This window comes from Chlamydotis macqueenii, chromosome 5 (assembly GCF_036417535.1).
Source record: "Chlamydotis macqueenii isolate bChlMac1 chromosome 5, bChlMac1.mat, whole genome shotgun sequence".
In the NCBI taxonomy this organism is placed as follows: Eukaryota; Metazoa; Chordata; class Aves; order Otidiformes; family Otididae; genus Chlamydotis; species Chlamydotis macqueenii.
In genome coordinates, this window is record NC_141560.1 from 51871436 (window position 1) to 51893402 (window position 21967).

The 21967-nt window shown below is 44.3% G+C and overlaps 1 protein-coding gene across 10 annotated transcripts in view; it reads right to left on the bottom strand.

Moving 5' to 3' along the window:
* Positions 1–21967, bottom strand: part of BRSK2 (BR serine/threonine kinase 2) — a 331752-nt gene that overhangs the window by 74465 nt on the left and 235320 nt on the right. For all 10 annotated transcript variants that reach the window (XM_086749316.1, XM_086749315.1, XM_086749314.1 and 7 more), the window contains exon 5: positions 9972–10088. In XM_086749316.1, the coding sequence (XP_086605442.1) occupies positions 9972–10088 (117 nt within the window). The remainder of the gene's footprint in view (positions 1–9971; positions 10089–21967) is intronic.

A 21967-nucleotide genomic window follows, 5' to 3' on the forward strand; every position in this document is an offset into this window, starting at 1 on the left:
GGAAAGGTGGTGTTCAGAAGTTTAGTACAATATTTAATACCCTCCCACCCCACTATTTACGAGGTTAACACAAGTATTCTAACCAGGTCTATCTGCTCAGTAGTGATCCCAAGTGTCTTAATTTAGACCGGATTTTATAAACCTTGATTCAAGAGTCAAAACAGATAATGAAAAGCAGAACGTCCCCTGGAGAGCTGGCCAGAGTTGGCCCTTGGGAGACCAAAAAGAATGGACTTGTGCCTAGTGGGGAGGACAGACCAGCTGCGCTCTCTTTGCAGCTCTGTCACTGGCAGCCGTATGGACATGGTTACTCAACATTTTTAAAAGCTGCAGCTGGCCACAGTTTGAAAAGGTGACCAGAACCTCACTATGAGTCTACTCTTCTGACTAAAACAAGAGCAATTCCACCACAGTGTTCAAACCTCACGAAAGTTTGTATGACTGATTTCACTGGGATTTGTACGAGGCTTTAACCCTGCAGGGTAAAAGCTTCTATAGTAACAAAGAGCGTGATAGCAACAATACTGAAATAAAGCTACAGCAGTCAGAAATTTTAATAACGTTGTTGCTTCTTGACTAAGTGGCAGCTGATATGGGGCACTTGCAGCACATTGCTTGCCACTGTGGGAGAGAAAATGAGGTGAGACACTGAATTGCCCAATGTTAGGCATGTGTTCCCAGCCATCCAAACTATATTGTTCCCTGCAAATTTGCTTCTTTTTGGCAATCCAATAGCTACTCTACACCAGTTTATTTTAATACCTCAAAGCCTTAACCACTAAACAGTCATGTCAATGGACTAATGCATGATTTTACAAGCTTTTGGAAGACAAGTTAAATTATTCTTGTGAGAATCCTTGACTAGTGGTGGTGTCTTTTTTTTTGTATTATAAAAACAGTGTATAGTGTACAGGCCATCACAAATCAGGATTAAGGAGTAGCACCAGAATTGGGACTGCAACCCAGGACTGGACAAGTATAGCCAACTGTCACCAGTGCCAGACTGCTTAGAGCAGTGAAAGTATAGGAGCTGTGGGGAAGGGAGAAATGCAACTATAATTTGGAATAAAACATGGTAGCAAAAAGAGTATAGGAATTACATCAGACCATGGGCTTTCACACAATTTAGTAACCTCAGCATAGAAAGAGCAGTTCTAACATATTCTATACAAATGAGTTGCGTTAGGTTTATCGGAAAACATATCGGGGGTTACAAAGGAGTGAAGACATAAACCAGGTAACTGTTGAGCTCCTGTCACTTAGTGTGTATGAGTTTCTCAGTCTTGCATGCATTTTAGCTTCCATCAGGTACGACGCTACCATTGCCTTTCCTACAGAAGGTGAGCGATAAAGACTCGTTACATTAAATGGCTACTATAGGTGGTGTCTGTGGGTGAGCTAGAAACTTAAGTTAGACCTCTCAAATCCTGCACAGTACCCTGTATAGTTCATCATCATCCTTCAACACAATACTTTTTGGGTGACCATACTATCTGGGGTGCACTGGAAGAGTCAGTATCTCAATTTGCAGACTGCTTCTCAGTTTTCACTTGTACATGATGACTCCAACAAAGATTTCAGAACCCTTAATTGTGGATGCTGAGCAATTAAACCACCTTGACAGCTTCCTGTGCTAACATCCTTAAAAATAAGAATGTAAGTGTGCAAAGAACTCAAGATAAGTATGTACCTATTTATGTGTCCCACAAGCAAATGCATTCCAAAGTATTTACTTCCCTGAGACCAGCTGGAGTGTAGTGGAATCTGCTAGGTGTCTTACAAGGCACCACTGAAATTCTGCTAAAATCTAGGAGAATGGGTGGAGAAAATGCTATAATAAATTATTTGAACAAGTTGGATTGATTTGATCATTCAACAGCTGCACTGCAACTGCCCAGAGAGCGCAGGTTTCTGGCACAGCCATTATGAATTCTTGCCAGCACACCCCAGCTAGGTATCTTGGCTAACAGCTTTAAAAGGGATCCTCTGGCCAGCCAGAATCCATAAAAAACTCATTTCCATGCTGCCAATCACAGAGAAACTTCAACTGCTTTAAAGAAAAAACTCAACTTCAATCAAAAATCTATTTATCTTTCTACAGAGTCATGAATATTTCTTTGGCTCTTATCACTAATTATTCAATATATGTGTGTCAAGAGCAACATTCCCTGCCTCTTCCCCTAGGCCATCTCCTCATCGTTCAGCTACATCTCTGCGCAGCAAAAGCCACAATCTGCCCCTGATAACAAATAAGTATATTGCTCAGCAAGATCAAGAAGCAATTGTTGCCTGCGGGAACTGCTGCAAAAAAAAAGCACCAATGTTGGCAGTGTTTACTTCAAGGGTGATGTGGATTTTCCCAGGCTAGTCTGCCTGGGGCAGATAGGGCTCTCTGAATGGTCATTCACAGCTATGACTCTAGGACACAGTAATCTTAAGGATCTTGGGGGACCTTAGCAAAGCATTTATGTGGTATTTCAACCAGAGGAAATAAGCCAGAGTGCAATAGTGAAACCCAGGACAGCTCTGGACAGGTAAGTCAGGCATTCAGAAAGAAATGTATATATCCTTGATGTGTCTATCCTGAATTTCATCTGAGAAATTAGAAAAGTAGTTCTTGGTCTGTGCACATCAAGATACAGAACAGCTACAGTAGATCTGAGACAACCAGGGCCATGCAGATGTGATGTGCCTGTAACCTCATTACGTAGGTAAGAGACCTGCACTGTGCACAAACAAATCGACTGTCCATGTATGGATTATCTGGAAAATACTGTAACTGCTTTTCCAGTGAAGCAGTTAGTTCATTAAGAAGCAGAGGCAAAGCTGTGTGATCCTACTCTACAGTGTGGCAAATCACGTGTTATGCTGCCTGATGAGTTCCTGGTCCCACCAAAGATGAGTGTCCAAGCCTGGGTCCTTTTCTTCCGTGCCTTAAGATGGTACTACTTGGGGAAGAAGAAAAACTTCTTTGAGTGCCTTTCTTTAGGCCTCACAGCTGGAGACAAAGTTTCTGCAGAGAGGGAGGAACATGAAGTCTTCTTCTCTCTGTTTTTCTTATGCATGAAGTTATCTTGATACAGGAGGTGTACAGGCACACTGAAGTCCTCCCATGTCTAACTGGTTTTGCTGTTGCTTGGATGCTAGAGTCCCTTCTTCCTCCCCTGTTAATCAACATCCCCAAGCTGGCTTTCAGAGACAGAAGTTACCCACTAGCACAGAAAGCTGCCTGTGCTTTCCCCCCATTCTGGGCAGCAAAGGGCTGAGATGAAGGGGAACACCAGAGGAGTAGCAAAACAGATAAAGGGAATTCTCCAGGAGAAGGACATACATTAGAGCATCCTGAATGGGGAAAGTGACAGCCACAGATCACACAGGAAAGTAAGACAGGGAGAGACTGAAAAAATTATTTCAGTAGCAGTGAGTAGTTAAGGCTGCAGTGAAGACAGTAGCTCTAGGTAAGGCTGTAATTAAGGTAGCAACTATAGTTAAGGCTGAGTGCTATTTTGCTGTTAAAACTTCAACTCAGTCTTTAGCTTTATATGAGAAAACTCAGTATCTAGCCCTCAGCCATCTTACAGCTGTTTACTCCTCAAGCGCAATTATATTTTGGGGAATCTGCAAATCAGTTAATTAACTAATATATAAGTTCAAATTATTAAGACTTGAAACCTTTAAGATATCTGTTTTGAAAAAATGAAACACACTCCTGTATTAAAAGGTCTTGACTCTGTGTAAGCACTGCTCAGCAATAATGAAAATATCCCTGTATTATCAAAACTGTTTCCAGCACAAATCCAAAACGTAGCCCCGTTCTAGCTACTATGAAGAATCCTGTACTCTGCAGATAAGTCAGGGTGGGGTGGTGGATGTGCTGCTGTCCCCAGCGCCTCTGTTTTACTTGTGGCTGAAGCTGGAAAGTCTGTGCCAATGTGAGGGAAGTTTAGTGTCACAAAGGACAAGCTTGTATAGAGGTAGCTGGTCGACATACTGGAGAATCAAACTCTCTCTCTGCCCCTGCCACAGAAATAAAATTAACAAGTGCCTTAAACTGAGACAGTCACAGGTAATTATGAGTTGCAGGTTTCCCAGTTTTCAAAATCACAGTGCAATACATCCCAAGTTTGATTTACCATCTTCGTAAGTGTGTGGAGCAGCACTGCGGTTGGTAGGCACTCTCCTCTCCAAATAAAGGACTGTTATCAAGCACTGAGTATTCTGAGATATAAGGCCCCAGAGCATCCAACCGCACACTCAAAACTGGTTGATAATTTTGAGTTTCATTTTGCAGAATCATGTATCCTCATTTAAATGTAGATAACCAGATCAATGTGGCAAACATAATATGAAAACAGTATAATTAGTATTTGTAAACCTAGGATACTACGATGAAAATCCTACCTAGCATTCATATCAAGGCTTGACTGCAGAAAGCAGAAATTATGAATGGATCCATAAAATAAATGATGAGGAAAAATCAAACATTAAACAGCTGTTTATTCAAAAAACCACACCACAAACATCAAATGAGGCAAAGATTTGTTGGAAAAAACCTGTACAAGCTTGTAATTAATGGCCATATCCTAAGTTAATATTATACCGGCAACTTGAACAACCGCACATCTTGAATACTCTCTTCTTGATTTTGCAGACTTAGAGCTCTTTTAACATACCTTTGGATGTATTATAGGCCAGGCTGGTATTAATGGTTATTAATAAGGTTGTCTGGTAGTTCTCTTTATAATCCCCATTTTAAGTTGCTTATGCCTTACCATCAATTTAACAACTTAACAACAATTTTCCTTGCTTTTCGTCTGCCTCAGACTGGTTTCATGCTTGTGTGTGCATGCATGTCGTGTGCCTGAAACATTTCCCCTATCTAAGACTGATCTAAATTAAATTTTTTTTTTCCATAAAAAAGGAAAATTTCTAGTATCCTCAACCGCAAAGGGAAACTCGAATATTTGTCTGCATTCTCTAGAAAAATTTACTCAAACTGCCACTAAGAAGCTGCAGTTTGACTTTACTACCAGAAACTCTTTAGAGCATCAGGATCAAAATCTTACCTGCACTGGTAACACTTCACAGAACAATTTTTCTACCTGAACTGATACTACGAGCTGCCATGACTGGGATTATCACAAGGTACCAAACTTTAAAACAAAGTGAGTGCAAGACCAAGAAGAAATAGATCTAGGACTGACAGCAACTGACTGGGACAACCAGGTAGGGGAAACTAGAGCTGGAACGTAGTGGAAAAGAGAAAAGGATCTGGGATTTGGGGCCAAATATGGAGCAGAAATGACTGGGAGAAGTTGGCAAGACTAGAGTGCAAATCAGAGAAGGAGATGGGAATGGAGTGCTGGGAATGAAAGCTCTTGATGAGATGGGGTAAAAAGTACTAATTTTGGCATTTCCAATTTTAAGAGCCTAAATTTGCAATTCTAACAATAACTGGATGCAGGACATTTGCATATGTTTTAGACAACATGCACACATTTATTATCAAGGGGAAAGAATATGTGCAGCATCATGTCTTGTCATCAAAATCAGAAGTGTTGCTTGGACAATGAGGTGTGTAAGGAACTGAATACCACCTGAATTATTTGCTCATCACAGGTATGCTGATATACCAAATAAAGATGTAATGAAATCAGGAGCTAGATGATTTCTGGTAGCACTTCTAACAAACACACAGTGCATTGGTTGTTATAAATACCCTGAACTCAAAGAGAGCCAGTAATCAGTCCTAATGAGAATGTGGTTTTTGGTTTTTTTTTGTTTTCTTTTTTTTGGAGGGGGGGGGAGGTTATGAATCCAGGTAATCTTTGGGTCTGCAAAGTGTTGCTAGGAATTTCCAGGGAGAGCTGACAGCAGAGGAATCGACTGTGCTGGGGTTGGAAGTTGCCATTTTCCTCCTTTATGCCACTGACAGGCGCAAGGCTTTCTTCTCACTGTCAATAAAGTCATAATGAGCATCGCTCTTCCCACACGCACACAGCTTTCTGGATGAGGGCAGGGGTTCCCTATGGAGACACCAATATGGGGGAACTGTTGTATACAGTCAGTTAATTGTGGGGTTGTCAGCAGTGGTGTCAGTCTCCATACCAACTGCCTCTGCAGAGATCAAGTCTGGTGCTGGAGTGAGCTACATTTAAATGTCAGCTCTGTCCCAGTTGGGATAGAGAGATTTGGAGGTAGGCAGCACAAAGACTAGCATTGCTGTGGGTTCTCAGTCACCTGGCAGCTTGCAGCAATCTCTATCCAGTAGGACTCAGCTGTGATGAGTGAAATGCAGAGAAGTGAAGAAATGGCAAAAATTTACTTTGCCAGGTTTCTGTAAGGAGCAATGGGGCATCAGGAAGGATCTTTACAAGCTCCCAAGAATTGTAACTCAACAGTACCCTCCTTCAATCCTTCATTTTAGCCATAAGCCCTGTTAGTTCTAGAAAAGAGAACAAGGGCCAGGGAACACCCCAATCCTTCTTGCTTTTCCAAGACTCCTACAGAAATGATTGCAATTTATGTTCAGAGCAACTTGGGCACTGCAGTGACTTGTTAAGATGGAGAACTGAAGCAGAGAAAGGTAATGCATCTTGTCCAAGACCACCCTGAATGCCTTCAGCAGAGACAGAAATGAAGCTCAAATCACCTGAGTCCCTGTCCTGGGGTTTAACCATAAGGCACTCACTCTTCTTGCCTAGTGACAGGTCAGGACTGGACAATATCTACCACTCTGAAACACTGCAAGGCAGCATGCTGGGAAGAATCGCTGAGAAAAGAGACAGGGGAGTGTCTCTGCATGCCATTGCCTGGATGGGTAAAGAGGAGGAAGAGCTGAAGAGATCTAAAATAACAGAAGCAGCATCCTATCACATCTTCCGCTTCCTTCCTTGTCTGCTGTTTGCTTACAGACCTCCCCTGTTCCTGTAGGAATGCAGAGACTCATGGTGTTACTTTGGCATTTCAAAGACCATCTCTCCATGACACTGCCTTGCTGTGCAATTTCTGCAGTAAGCAGAATTATTCCTGCAGACCCTACACACAGCTCCTCTTCCCATCAAAGGTCTAAAGACACAGGCTTAAAACTACGGCTTATTCCTCTGTGCTGTGTACAAGCAGGATTTGCACAATATACATTTCCAGTAATGAGGATTCATTACAATCAAGGCCCAATGTGCAATGACAAATTATGTCAATGAAACAGCAAGTCCATCCTTACCCCCTCTCCTACACAAACACAATTGGATTGAACTTTTATTGTTTTTTCCAGGTAGCCATCGGTGCTACAGAAAACTGTGCAGATCTAAGGAGCAGCTCCCAGAAAACACTGACTCTGAGGTATGCAATACAGCACACTTCAGGCTATGTGATTATCTTAATGAGGCCAGTCAAGACCTACCCAAACTTTGGACGAAACTTAGCAGTTCACTCGTGAATGCAAAGAATTTTTGATTGCACTCTAAGTACTCTGCTGTACTGAGAAAGTTAGCTGCATCACACGGCTCAACCCCATCTGATCCTCCCACTCTGACTGACAGAAATACCTGGAGACTCCTTGAGTGACTGTCAATGGAAATGTTACAGTTTCATCTCATTAGCAGTGTTCACAGCACAGAAAAAAACCATTCTGGAAATTAACTTCTGGGTGCACGGAGGAGCATCTCATTAAAGCTCAGTATCTCAGCCATGATTCACTCTGTTTTGTTCCTTTCCGTGCTGGCTGAAAGTACCAACTACAAGGGTAGGTAAAACTGTTGCTGTGAAAAGCTCTGAGGTTGGTTACTGTGTGTGCTCCAAGGGAAAGGGTGTCATAGCTGATTGCCTTTCTTTGTGAACAGTGTGGCATATCGTTACATATTCCTTCCTTCCTTCCTTCCTCTCCTCAACCCCTAAACCAGAGAGATCACAAGACACCAGTATCAGCCATGCTGGGCCCCATGCCAGGAGAATTAATGAAGTGGTGTAATAGCTCACACGGAGGCCTAGTGATTGGCACCACACTTAAAATGCATCTGCAAGGCAGGAGATCATAGCGTTACTGCTGTGTTCTGTTTATTACAGGCACGTCTCTTCCGTTCCATTGATTTCTTTATTAGCGTGTTTTAAGGCTGCAATGTGGAGGCTGGCTCTGCTTGAAGCATGGAGGTTTGAATTCCAGCACAGCTTATGGAAAGGAAGTCTCTCTTTGAGACTCTAGACCTGGATGACAGAGCTCAGTGTAGAAAAGAACAGGAACCCTACTGAGAGGTTCCCAAGCAGTCTGAAAAACCCTAGAGGGCAACATGAGACTGGGTTGGTTTTTAGACTTCCTCCTGTTATTTTCATGGAAGGAAGGAGGAAAAATGGTTTTAAAATAGGGGAGGGTAGATTTAAATTGGAAATTAGGAAAAAATTTTTTACAATGCGAGTTATAGAACACTGGAACAGGTTGCCCAGAAAGGTGGTGGAGGCCCCATCCCTGGAAACGTTCAAGGCCAGGCTGGATGAGGCTCTGAGCAACCTGATCTAGTTGGGGATGTCCCTGCTCCTTGCAGGGGGGTTGGACTAGATGACCTTTGAAGGTCCCTTCCAACCCTAACCATTCTATGATTCTATGATTCTATAAAGAGTATAGAGGCTTTGTGGTAACTGTGGGGAGGACTTTATTTCCTAATCTAGAGAGGAGGCTTGAAAGTAGCTGCAAGTAACATGCTCCTTGCTTTTCATCTGTGTTGTTAAGAGGTCAAATCTTGATTTGACGTGGACAGGAAGGAATGGGTGGGTCTCAGTGTACTCACCAACCAGCATTTGATCACATCATGAACTTAAAATAATTTTGTTATCCATTATGCAGGATTTGGAAAGCAGAGCCGTACAGCTCCGGACTGAGAGGCAGTGGCTGTACAGGGAACCACGATGGCTCCATGTCTACCCTGAATGGCCTTGGCTCACAGCACAGACTGAAAAAACATGGACAGTAGCCAGCTGAGGTTGGGGCTGGGCAGGAGTCATCAGATTCACACTACCAAAGGCCAGGAAGAGTATGTCTGTATGGGAGGAGGTAGAAATCTGCTGCTACTATCTGAAACTCCAGTTGCTGAGCTTGCTGTTGTAACAAATTCAGACACAGCTAAAAGCTGGCGCAGTGGTGCCAGGCTGCAGCAGCTCAATGCAGCTGCTGCCCTTGCCACAGATTGCTGAGGTAGCCCCCTGCACAGTCAACACGGCACCAAGCCATAGCTATGGGGGAGCAGGGGGGACACGGTCCAGTGGTGCCCCTAGAGGTGATGATGATGAGAAGGCATTGCCCCCCTGTTCCTAGTCAGGCACTTGGGCTTTGCTCAGCTGTTGGGCTTGTTGCTGGCTCCCTTGGAAATTCCTAGCAAGCTCTTGCTGGCAACTGAATTGCCATGGAAATGCTTTTAGATTGCCCCTGCAATATTCCTCCAAGCAGTCTCCTTTGTATCTGCATTCATGCCCTGCTTCTAAATGCAAAGGACCCTGCTGCCTCCCTGTCAATCCTGCATGTGAGCTGAAACAAAGCACTGTGGACCAGGAGCAGGAAGAGCTGCAAGCAGGCAGCCTAATCAGGACATGCAAATTCCATTTCAGAACCTCTAGATTTGGGTTTTTTTTCACCCCCTAATATTTTTAAAGCCTCTTCTTAAAACAGCCAACACTACTGCTTTCAAGTTCACAAAAATTATATGGTCAGTGAAAGGAAACACGCATTAGCATATGCAAATGAATCCAAACCTGAAATTCTTTCCAGTGTAACACCTACAGAGGCCTGCTTTTCACTGTAAAGCATGCAAAAAACCCTTCTTTAGCTATCTTATACACTGTGTGCATCACATCAATTTATTATCTTGCTGGGAAATAACAAAGCACGGTGTAAGTCTGCAGGTCTCTATTGAAATCCTTACTGTAGACAACTTTTATGTCTGGAATTTATAACTGATTTTTCCAATATGTTCTGAAACACTCACCCACAACTGGTTTCTAACAAGCTGTCTCCAACCTGCAGCGATGCCATCCCGAAGTCTGCTATCCTGATGTTGTTCTTTTCATCCAGCAGTAGGTTTTCTGGTTTTAAGTCCCTGTGGCTGTAAAGAGAGGATTAAAACGTGAGTTAAATTATCCACAACAGCTTTCCTACTCAAAAACTTGTTCTTTATCCAGCAGAGCATCCAACCTATTATATTTTAAGTTATTTCATTTTTTCTCCTGTCCCAGAGAGGAGCACACATAGATCCAAGATCCAATCTTTGCAGTACTCTAGACCGTATCCCAGATGCCCACTCGATGAGTGCAAGGTTACAGCCTGCAGTGCCCTGACAGGAAATGTCATCTTCAACTTCCAGTGATAACAACACAACCTGAGGGAGAGACTGAGGGGCATAGGCAGGAGGAGATTTCAGCTTGGATTTAGGGCTGATGTACTCTGTCATATGCCAGCTCCTTAAGGTAGGAGGCAACACCATCAATACATTCTGTCAACAACAGGAAACAAAATTAGTGATATCTAGAAAAAAAAAACAAACCACATCCCTGGTGTAAATGCTACTGCAAAAACCCCCTATTAGGAGTTGTTTACACAGGCATATGGCTTTGAAATAATTTTGAGTAATTAGGTTTGACGGAGAAATCACTTCAACTCAGTACTGCTTATAACTGAGGGTGCCAGCAACGGGAAGGAAGAGAGAGGATTCCCTCCTTTCCATCAAAGCTCACTTCTTTCATTCTTTGGCAACATGTTGTCCTGGTTTTATTTAGTGGCGGGGGGGGGGGGCTATAGTGGCAGCTTCTGTAAGAAACTGCTAGAAGTTGTTTCCCCTTTGTTCAGTGGACTTGGCCGGGCCTGGGGCAGACCTGCTGCTGGCCAGGGCCAAGCCAATTGGTAGCAGAATGTTCTGTGATAATGCCTCTGTGATAACATATTTAAGAAGGGGAAAAATGGAAAAAGAAGAGAGACGTGACGAAGCTGGCACGTGGAGAGGAGGAGGCATGAGTCTTGTGGGCCTTGCAGGCCTCACCCTCTGGCCTCCCACCAGGTGGCCGTCCGGGCCCGACTTGGCCTGGCCTGGCTGCAAGAAGTGGAGAGGAGATGAGATGTGAAAAGAACCTGAGAGGCGTCTGCCTGAGCCTGATTGTGAAGAATTTCTTGTGAGAGGAACGGCTGCAGATGCCAAGGTCAGTGAAGAAGGAGGGGGAGCAGTAATGTTACTCCTGGCAGAGATTTCCCTGCAGCCCGTGGTGCAGCCCATGGTGAGGCCGGCTGTGCCCCTGCAGCCCATGGAGGCCCACGGAGGAGCAGAGATCCACCTGCAGCCTGGCGAGGACCCCACACAGGGGCAGGCGGGTGCCTGAAGGAGGAGGGCCCGCTGGGGCAGCCGTTCTGGAGGGACTGCACCCTGTGGAAGAGATGACCCACGCTGCAGCAGTTTCACGAAGGACTGTGGGCTGTGGGAGGGACCCCACACTGGAGCAGGGGAGGAATGTGAGGAGTTCTTCCCCTGATGAGGAAGCAGCAGCGTAAAACAAAGCATGATGAACTGACCGTAACCTCCATTCCCTCTTCCCCTCTGTACTGCTCGAGGGGAGGAGATGGTAGAGATAATTGTAAGCCTGGGAAGAGGGAAGGGTGGGAGGAAGTTATCTTGTTGTCTTTCTCATTATCTTGCTTTGGTTTTAATAATAAATAAATAGTTTTCCCCAAGTCAAGTCTGTTTTGGCTGTAAGAGTAACTTTAAGGATCTCTCCCTGTCCTTATCTCAAACCTTGAGCCTTTTTTTTCTTACATTATTTCTCCCTGTTCCCTTGGAGGGTAGGGGGAGTGAGAGACTGCATAGTCTGGTCCCGATCAGGGCTAAACTACGACACATGTGAAGAGCCAGGCAGCCATGGTCTTCAGGATGGCAACTCCTGCTTTAAATTAAAAATATCATATATTGACTAATTTACTAATCTCCATTACCCACAGCCAACACCACTGTGCATCCATGTATGCTTCTTAGCACTCAGGTGCTTTTGTACAACTATCACGTTTACTTGATTTTATACCCAAAGACAAAAATCTTGCACAAAATTTATGATGACTTTGCATTTTTTTCTTGTTATTTGCAACTCTTGAAGAGTCACAGAGATGACAGAAGCACTTTAGGCAGATTAAAGAAGCAGCTCTTTTCTTGTTTTTTGCTTATGAGCAGGCAAAATGAATCTTTGATGTCTTGCTAATAAAAGGTCCAAATACAAGCACTCAAACCTTCCAGGCAGAACAGCCAGCTTCAGTGCCCAGGCAGAACACAAACCTATGGGGAACAGCCAGCCAACAACACGTGCAAGTGTCAGGCAAACGACAGCCGTTTGCAACAATGGCTCACTAAAACCAGTTACCCTGACCAGAAACTGAACTCAGCAACAGAATCAGCATTAGGATAGTCTAGTTCAGTGACACCCATAATGGAAGGCAGCCTTATCTTCATGCCATTTCCTCTTCACTGTTTCAGACATTCCTGTAAGCACTCCTCACGCACCCAAGTGTAATTCTACCTCTATACCACTGTAAAGGACAGCCTCTACCCTCTCAGACAAACCTCAGAGGCATGACAATGTCTTGGAAATTATCTCCTCTGATCTGCAATCTGGAATGATCCGTTGGAGACAACCTGTTAATAATGCAGGTCAATTCTACGCAAAACCAGAACACACTGTAATAGGACACCTGAGAAGCGTAATAGGTATTTCCAGTAAAATAGCACACATTCAGAGCAGGTACTGGTCATTTACCTAATCACTGAGTTCTATGATTCCTCCCCCCTCACTTTTTAAAGAGTGTAAAGTTTTGTCTACAGTCTTGTATAAACATGATGAACTGCATGTTGAAGTGGCCTTGTCTACAACCTAGTAGATAATGAAGCCGTATGATTCAGATTTGGGCATATTTTCATCCGACAAAGCAAAAGGTGCTTTATCAAATCTATCTTTCTCACAGAAATCAAAGTTTACAGGTAACTGGAGACAGAAGACTTGTTAGTTGTATAATAACTATCAAGACAGTGATACTTATCTGACAAAAAAGCAGGAGATGAGTGACAAGGAAGTGTTCCAAAGGCAGTGAATGACAAGTTAATGGCCACGAAAAGAACCCCTGAAAGCCATCATCAAGGACATCAGTGCTGGACAAAGGCAAAATCATCAGCATCTGCCAAATCTGAACATGCTCCAGCCCCAGCAGTCAAATGGAGCGAAGAGCCCACAATCCTAAGGCAAGCTAGGAAAGCTGGACACTAATGAGACAGTAGTGTGTGATTTAATCTTTCCTCCAGTGGATATCCTGGACAGTTCTCATCCTACAACTAGTTTAATTAATGGTGTGCTGGGAAGACCTCATCTGACTGGGGAGATGCACTGAAGTTTTTCTGTTTGAGGACTAGGGCTCAGTGGTAAGTAACAGCTCCCTGTAGAGTGAGCAGTGCTTGGTTTGTGCTATGAAACAAGAAACTTCCCCGCAGCTCAAGCTGAGTGCATGTCCTTCTACTGTGTGTGGTTTTTCAGCGGCTGTGCTTGTTTTTCAGTCTTGGCAACTGCTTCTGGCTGACTGCTGAACAGATACATGGTGTAGAAGCTGAGGATGCTGCTGCCCATGCCTCTTCCACTGTTTGTGCACTGGCTGATACCATTCGTACATGTAGTAGGCATACGGCTGGCATGTGCCTTTAGTACCTAAAATTTGAAATTCTTTCCTTATCCTGAAGTTGTGTAGTTTTTTTCTAGAGAGAAGAGAACTTGAAGGAATGATCAAGGCACAGCATGACCTAACCACAGGATGTCCACAAGTGTTTCTCCAGCCTGGATGCATGCTCACTACAGAACATCTCATGTTATTTCAGAAAACCATGCAGCTAAAGGAAATGCAAAAATGCTCCCAAAAATGCCTTAGGAGACCTGCCACCGGCCCTGGCTGGAGCAGAACATATGTGAAGCTTGAACCAGCCCTGCTCCCTGACTACCGAGAGGCGATGAAAAGGAAAGAACGACACCATTGAAAATGAGTACAGTATTCACTAGTGGAAAGGAGTCTCCTTCTCTGCATTCCATCCTGTCTTCCCATCAGCTGGGATCCACAACACAGACAGTTTTAGGCCTGGGTTTATAGGGAGGATCAAGTGGGAAAACGAGGTTCCAACAAAATACAAATATATTCAGGGTTTTTTTTTTTGAAGAGCCACTGCAAGAGAGAGAGGAAAAAGGGAGTGCGACCATCCACATTACAAACATGGAGTAAGCTTCACCTCACTGTGCTATGCGTGCTTTTCCATGTATGAACAGCCTACGTGGGCTGACGGCGGTCTGCAGGCAGAGGTCCTGACCCAGCTCCCAGAGAGCATTAAGTTGAAAGCCTTAAGTTGCAACCCAGGGATTTGCGGGATTGGGATATTATGTGTGAACGGAAATCTGGAGTGGCAACAGACCTTAAAGCCTTTTTTTTTTTTTTTTCCTCCATACACTCACCAAAATAAAACCAAGAAAAAGTATCAGCACTTCATTATAGCCGACTGAGCAGAGAGGAGAGTGTGGACTCCATCAAGAACTGTTACATTTATTGCTGACTGGGCCCTAAAAGAACTGTCATACCGCAGTTTTGCCTCTCTGACCCTTCTGCATACCTCTTTCAACACACTTCCTAGTGCCCAGTATGGATGGTTAGCATAGGAATTTTACGGCAGCCTGGGTATTTTTTTTTCATATTGTGCCAGCACTCCTCTCAGAGATCAGGGTGCCAGTGGAATCAGGCAGTATGCCACAAAGAAAATTTTCTTCTAGCTGGAACATTTCTCTGCTATCCATCTTTGGACCAATTTGAATTTGCCGAGGCAGCATCCTGGGGATAGAAGTCAGGCCAGGAGTCTGCACCAGAGTGGCAGAACCAGCATCACTGCCACTGGGAATGAGACTTCCTCTCTGCATTTGCATCTCCCATCTTTGTATTGCCAGCTTTTCAAATGCCAGAAGGAAGGGAGAGGAACATGTGGGAATAGGGAAGGGTTGTTACAATTTACCTAAGAGCCCAGCAGCCCGGCCAGCCGCATGAATTCGTATTTGGAAAGAATTATCTTGTGCCAAAATGAAACAAAACAAAACAAAAATCCCACTGCATGTGGTAATTACTTGGCATTAATGGAACATTGTGGAGCAAATGCATTTAATTTGGTCCCATTCCAGCTGATTTCTCTGGCTTTCCATGTCTTATACGACCGCATCAACTCCTCTCTCTGCAGGTGAACAGAGGACTCGTTACCCTTTCGTTGTTCTAAAGGCTCTAAAGCTGTAGGGGCTTTATCACATGGCTGGAAAATCAGAAGAGAAGAAAGCAGCTTCTTTAGTGACAAACACGGCAAACTCTCCTATTGAGCCCTGCATATGCTGAGAAAGAATATGAAAGAGAAATGCAGCACTGCAGAAGAGGTCAGTGTAACCCTGATCCAGGGTGGCCACAGACTGCCCAGAGCTCCTCAGCCAAGACAATGGAGCAAGAAGTTAGCTCCAGGAGACTGCGTACAGCAGGCTTTTGAAGGGAGAGCTGTGAGTGAAAGGGAGCCATTAAATAAGGCATGACAGAGGAAGCACATTGTCTCTGCAATGTCCCTCTTTTACAGATTACAACAAAGGCTTTACAATTCCCTTACAGCACAAGATGGATACAGAGGGAGGTCTGAAAAAACTGTCCCATGGAAATGGGTACAATTCTTGGAGATGGCACACAGAAGATGAAAGGCACACATACGCATTAACATGCTCCAGCCTACCTCTTACACACTGGCCATGCCTGCTTTCTCATTGCTCCCAGTGATGCTATGCAGACAGCTCCTCTAGCTATTTCCATTGCCTTTCTAGTCCATCCTCCTGCTCTGGGAATATCCCTGTATCTGTACTGCAGGCAATTGCTGCATACATAAAAAAAGAGAAGTAAAACACTCTCTCCCTGTCACTCAGGGTTGGCAGAAGATTTCTGGTGTAGAGACAAACTCCAGATCTTGGATTCAAAGCAGCTACATCACCTGGCACAAGAAGATGAACTAACCCATTATTTTAAAGTGATTTTTGAGCTGAAACGTTCATATCAGTTTCTATGACAACTCATTGTAGGTCACAGATTTCTAACCCAAGAAACCTCCTAATTGGAATAGTTGCAGGTCATTTGTACTAATCAAATTGTTGGCTACTTTGCAAATGCTTTTCTTACTGACCTCAAACTCCCAGAAGGGCCAGACCACAGAATAACTGTTCTGCAGTATGCCTCTTAAAAATGCCTGGTATGATGCAAATACTCTATCAGTAATAATTAATAGTATAAGAAGCAATATTTTTACTTTTCTTGAACAGAAAAAGCCTTTCATCTTATTTTCTCCTGCTTCTACAGATCAGATCCAAATGTGTAATTTGTAACTACCTACAGAAGAATCTTTGTTTAGAGTCGCAGTTGCTATGCTCAAATTTAGTAAGTTTTCACAGAATTCTGCAGAACAAATAAATATAGTTACAGCTAGGAAAAAGGACATCTATAAACATATCAGGAGACCTGGATAAGGGTTAGCATGCATAAAATCTTGATTGCTTTTTAACAATTATTTCCATTGATCTATTAACATACATTGCTCTTCCCTACCAACCTTGCCTCAAAACATATATTCATGTATTGCAAAGCCAGAACAGAATGTCAGGCCTGATCACCACTGCTGTACTTGCCAGAGAATGTTACCTGGTTATCCTTACAGCAAGACTATGCAGTTTTTGAGTTTCCAGTGGCTTCTGCAAAGAAGCAAACTTACAAAAATACATGTCCTCTGACTTTAGCTGCTACCTTTGCCTTTAGCATTGCAGCTGCTGTACTTGATGGGTTTTCTCTAGTTCCCTGTACAAGAGAAATTTGAAAATTTCTCACTGTTTTAGATGGAGTCTCGATCAGAGATCTGAAACTCCTGTATTCAGGCAATAATTGGTGAACCTCAGCTCTCAACAGGGGAAGAAGGTATCTTCCTCACTTCTGATGGTCTGAAAGAAAACTTGAAAACCTAAAGACTCAAGGACCAGAAAAAAATACATCACCAGAAACCAGCCTGATTAAATTCCACAATTTCTAGACCAGTTTCACATTTGGAGGTCTAGAGTCATGATTTCAAACCGTCCAGCTGCTGCAGTCTTAAATGTTCAACAGGCCATCCCTGCAGAACACCACAGCACACTCCTTATAAATGAAGCAAGGCAGAGCAGGAGTCACTAGGAGGGTGGCACTATCTGACAGAACATGGCACCAGGCATTCTTCAGTTTTCTCTGTTTCTCAAAGACACCCCAGATTTCTCTGTGCTTCCTTTACTGACAGTGCTCTGCAGCTCCTGCCTGCAGGAATATACCAGAGATTTTGGCACTACTGCTGCGAAATCTTGAAGTGTTATTTTATAAGGAGCCTTTCCCTCCCCCTGCACTGACGGGAAGAACACAAGGCAAAGTCAAACAAAGCTCTTATTCATTGCCTCAGCCCTCTAAGTCACACACCCCCACGCTTACGCATGCACACAGAGACACACTTCAGCAAGAGCCTTGTGCGTACTCGAGCAGGCACAGCCCCAGGCAATGAAAGGAGAAAGGGCCCTCATAATTGTCATTTATCAATATTCATAAAGAACCTGCCTTAACCCCCTCTTGTGCATGCTCTGGAAAAAAAAAAAAACACGAAATGAAACCCAACCAAAATAAAAATAAAATGAAATAATCATCTTGCTGCTCATTACCGCAGGGGATTTCCTCTCAATGTCACCACTGCCCTGCACAGTAATTGGCATTATCTGTTATCTCTGAAGCCATAATAAGGTTTGCCACAGGGCATTTTCTATAATCATATTTTTATTTGTCAGCCTGTGAGATACACACACCAAATACGAGCTTGACCAAAGCAAAAACCCAAGACACACAAAATACGCACGCCGCCAATCCCAGGTCTTGTCGGTGATGTCACACCCAGCCAATGAGGCGCCCGCCAGCTCTCCTCGCCTGTCTCCCACCCTCCCTTGGTGCTGCAGCATTCCCTCGCTCCTGATAAAAGAGACTCTTCCTGAGGAAAGCAAGGATTTGCAGCCTACCCCGATACATGCTTCTGCGTTGTTTCTGACACAAAATACAGCCAGCACTGCATTAGCTGCGAGCTCTCCCACAGTACGGAGGCAGGATATTCAAAAGGGACTACTGATTTGGGGCACCCAGCTGAGACATCTTAAAGGCCCCAAATTCAGGAGAGCAGACACCCAGTATTAGGTGAATGGCAGCTTAGGGAAAAAACATCAGAAACTTCCTAGGCTAGGATGGTCTCACACTGATGTCCAAGGAACCCAGGGTTCCTCTGCCATGTTTTGCACTAGTGCTGAGCATGTCTGCTCTGGGCACTGCAGCGTGGTGCAGAGCCCTCAGAGCTTGCACAGAGGAAGAGCTGGAAGCAGAAGCAATAATGCTGCATCACGGAGCTAATCGCTCTGCTTGCCAGCTCAGGCAAAGCAGCAAGGTAACACCAATACACTGTTTGGAGGATCCCACATAATACCTCTGCACAGTGCTGTCTGTTCACATCCATGGTTGCCTGTGAGTCCCTAGCACAGCACGGTGCTATGGACACAAAAAAGTCCTTAGGGAACCCCACAGTGGGCTACCTATAAGCTTTTCCCCATGGGCAACCTGTACCATAAAAATCCTGTAAGTGATTGTACCTCGGAGTAAGGTACATTAAATTTTCCTCCACTATTTCCATTAAATAAAATAAGAATCGAAAGCTCTTACTTTTTGAAAACAACACACAAACCAACTCAAGCTCCAAGCCTATTCTGCTTCCTTGTCCAAGCTGCTTGTTTGAAAACATCTCTCAGACAGAAGCGGTCTCTCCACACAGTAGCAGTAGAAGCCTTTTACTGACAGAAGAATTGGGGAATCCTTTCTGATTCTTTGATCCAGGAATCCTGATGCGTCAATACATTTTGAGCAGTGAAAGCTGAATATGGTTATGCACTGCTGTGAAAGTAAGCCACAGATATTTCACAGTGTTTTGGGTGGCACAGGAAGAAGATGGGACAATGATACGGGGCTGGGGACACCAGGCTATCAATCTGTTCTGCTGTAGTTTAGAGGCACCCACATTTAGTCATTAACCAAAGCAGAACCCGTCATTTTTCAACGTGGTCATAAGTGGATAACCTGGCTGATGAGATGATTTGTCATTTCACTGTGCCACGACAGGACAAGGTCAGGCTTCATTGCTTAGGAAAAGCACATTAACTTTGCACTCACACAAATGTACACACACATATTTATGCATGCTCTGATTTTCAAAAAGGGTTTAATGATAATGGTCCAGAATACAGCACACAGTCTAATATAACAGACCACACAAGTCTCAGAGTGATCTGAAAGGAGGGAGAGCTTATGATTTACTACTCACTTATCCAGCACTGGATGCTATTTGAGTGGGAGTTGACAAGGAGACAGGGGATTTACTTCTAAACAAGACTACTGCCCACAATCCAATATGTTTAACAGAGGAAAATAAACTCCTCAAGAGAGACATGCACTCTGCCTTGGAAATTCCACATATTGTTAAACCTGCAGAGGTGCTTTCTGTCTGACAGCCTCTCCATGATCCTCACTCAGTTCATCAAAGTGTGTCATATCAAGAGGTATCCATCACAAGCCCAAAGGCCTAGTACGTGTGTGTATATATGCATGCTTTCATAGAAACATCTGTCCCAACAGAGCTTCATATTTATCTGGAATATTCACTTGGAAGAGTAAATAATTTCTCTTCAGTTGTACTTAAACATTTTTGAATCTTCTTGGATTACGTTTCTAAGTGTTAAGCCATGTAGGGAACAGAAATATGTATGTATGCAATCCACAGTGGTTACACTGCCCAGTGTACATAAAAAAATAACACCTGTACCATCTATCAGTGATTATGCTGATTATAAGAAGGTCATGATCACTCAACCCAGTTGATTACCAGAGAGGAAAAATTGTGGAATTTGCAGAATAAAACTTGTCAGAGGTCTCTGTCAACAAAGAAAACTTAGATCCTCTAGTCAGGGCATGCAACCTGCTCTCAGCTCCTCTGGGAATTTCTCTTGACTACTGTAACCCTGCCTGTGCCAGGTAGGCATTGTCCTCAGGACCTTCTCACCCAGACCCACCACCTTTGAACTACCTCTTCTGCTAACAGTATACTCAATATATCCTCAGGAAAGGCTCTTCTTTTCCTTTCCATTTACTAGAAATATGCTCTTTTTCAGATTAACATTTCCTGTTGAAATGGGTCAGAGATGTAGCAAGAAGAGCAAGTTAAATATTTAGGCACCCATTTTTTCAGTGGCCATTTATGCTGTGGTGTTCTGGTTTTGTTTAGTAAGGGGGGGTCTAAGGTGGCAGCTTCTGTAGGAAACTGCTAGAAGTTGCTCCCCTTTGTTTAGTGGATTCAGCCGGGCCTAGGGCGGACCCACTGCTGGCCAAGGCCAAGCCGATTGGTAGCAGAATGTTCCGTGATAACGCCTCTGTGATAACGTATTTAAGAAGGGGAAAACAGGAAAAAAAACGGAGAGAAGAAGAGAAGCAGCTGAGCGGGGGCAGAGAGGGGGAGGCGTGAGCCTTGTGGGCCTTGCAGGCCTCACCTTCTGGCCTCCTGCCGGGTGGCCGACTGGGCCCAACTCAGCCCAGCCCAGCTGCAAGAAGTGGAGAGGAGATGAGAAGTGAATAAGATGTAAAAAGGATCCTGAGAGGTGTCTGCCAGCCTATTGTGAGGAATGGCTGCAGACACCAAGGTCAGTGAAGAAGGAGGGGTAGGAGTAATGCGGCTCCTGGCCAAGATTCCCCTGCAGCCTGTGGTGCAGCCCATGGTGGAGCAGGTTGTCCCCCTGCAGCCCATGGAGGCCCACGGAGGGGCAGAGATTCACCTGCAGCCCGTGGAGGACCCCACACTGGAGCAGGTGGAGGCCTGAAGGAGGCTTTGGCCAGTGGAGGGCCCGCTGGGGCAGGTGTTCCAGAGGGACTGCACCCCATGGAAGAGATGACCCACGCTGGAGCAATTTCACGAAGGACTGTGGCCCGTGGGAGGGACCCCACAACAGAGCAGAGGAGGAATGTGAGGAGTTCTTCCGCCGACAACAAAGTAGCAGCGTAAAACAACGCGTGATGAACTGACCGCAACCCCCATTCCCTCTTTCCCCCTGTGCCGCTTCGGGGGCAGGGAAGGTGGTAGAGATAATGTTAAGTCTGGAAAGAGGGAGGGGTGGGGGGAGGTTATCTTGTTCTCTGTCTCATTCTCCTGATAGTTTTAGAAATAAATGAATAGTTTTCCCCAAGTCGAGTCTGTTTTGCCCGTAACGGTAACTTTAAGGATTTCTCCCTGTCCTTATCTCAAACCTCGAGCCATTTTTCTTATATCATCTACCCGTATTCTCTTGGAGGGTGGGGGGAGCAAGAGAGACTGCGTAGTCTGGTCCCGATCTGGGCTGAACTACGACATGTGGACATCTGGTTTGTGAGTTCTCAGCACAAAACCAGGGGTACCGAAAATCACTGTACAGTTACTGAGAAGTAACCACACAGTGATTATACAAATCCAACTCCTGTAGTATCTATCAGTGGCCCTTGGCCTCCTGGAGGCGGGGATCTATAGGTGTGTGTGGCTACGGAGAAGCAGCCAAGAACACATAATCTAAGTGGTCTCCCTCAGACAATCTAACTGCAAGAAGCTGCATCTCTGAGAAATAAGCAGGCAGTTATGGCTCAGTAGCTATACAGAAACTCTCTGCTCATACTGATTATAACAACTTGATTTCAGTATAATTTAAATTATCTAAACTTGCTGAAGATGAAGGAGAAAGTGGTCCAATTTAAAACACCACTGGAATGCACAGGTTAAACCATATGGGTAAATCATATGATGGAGTT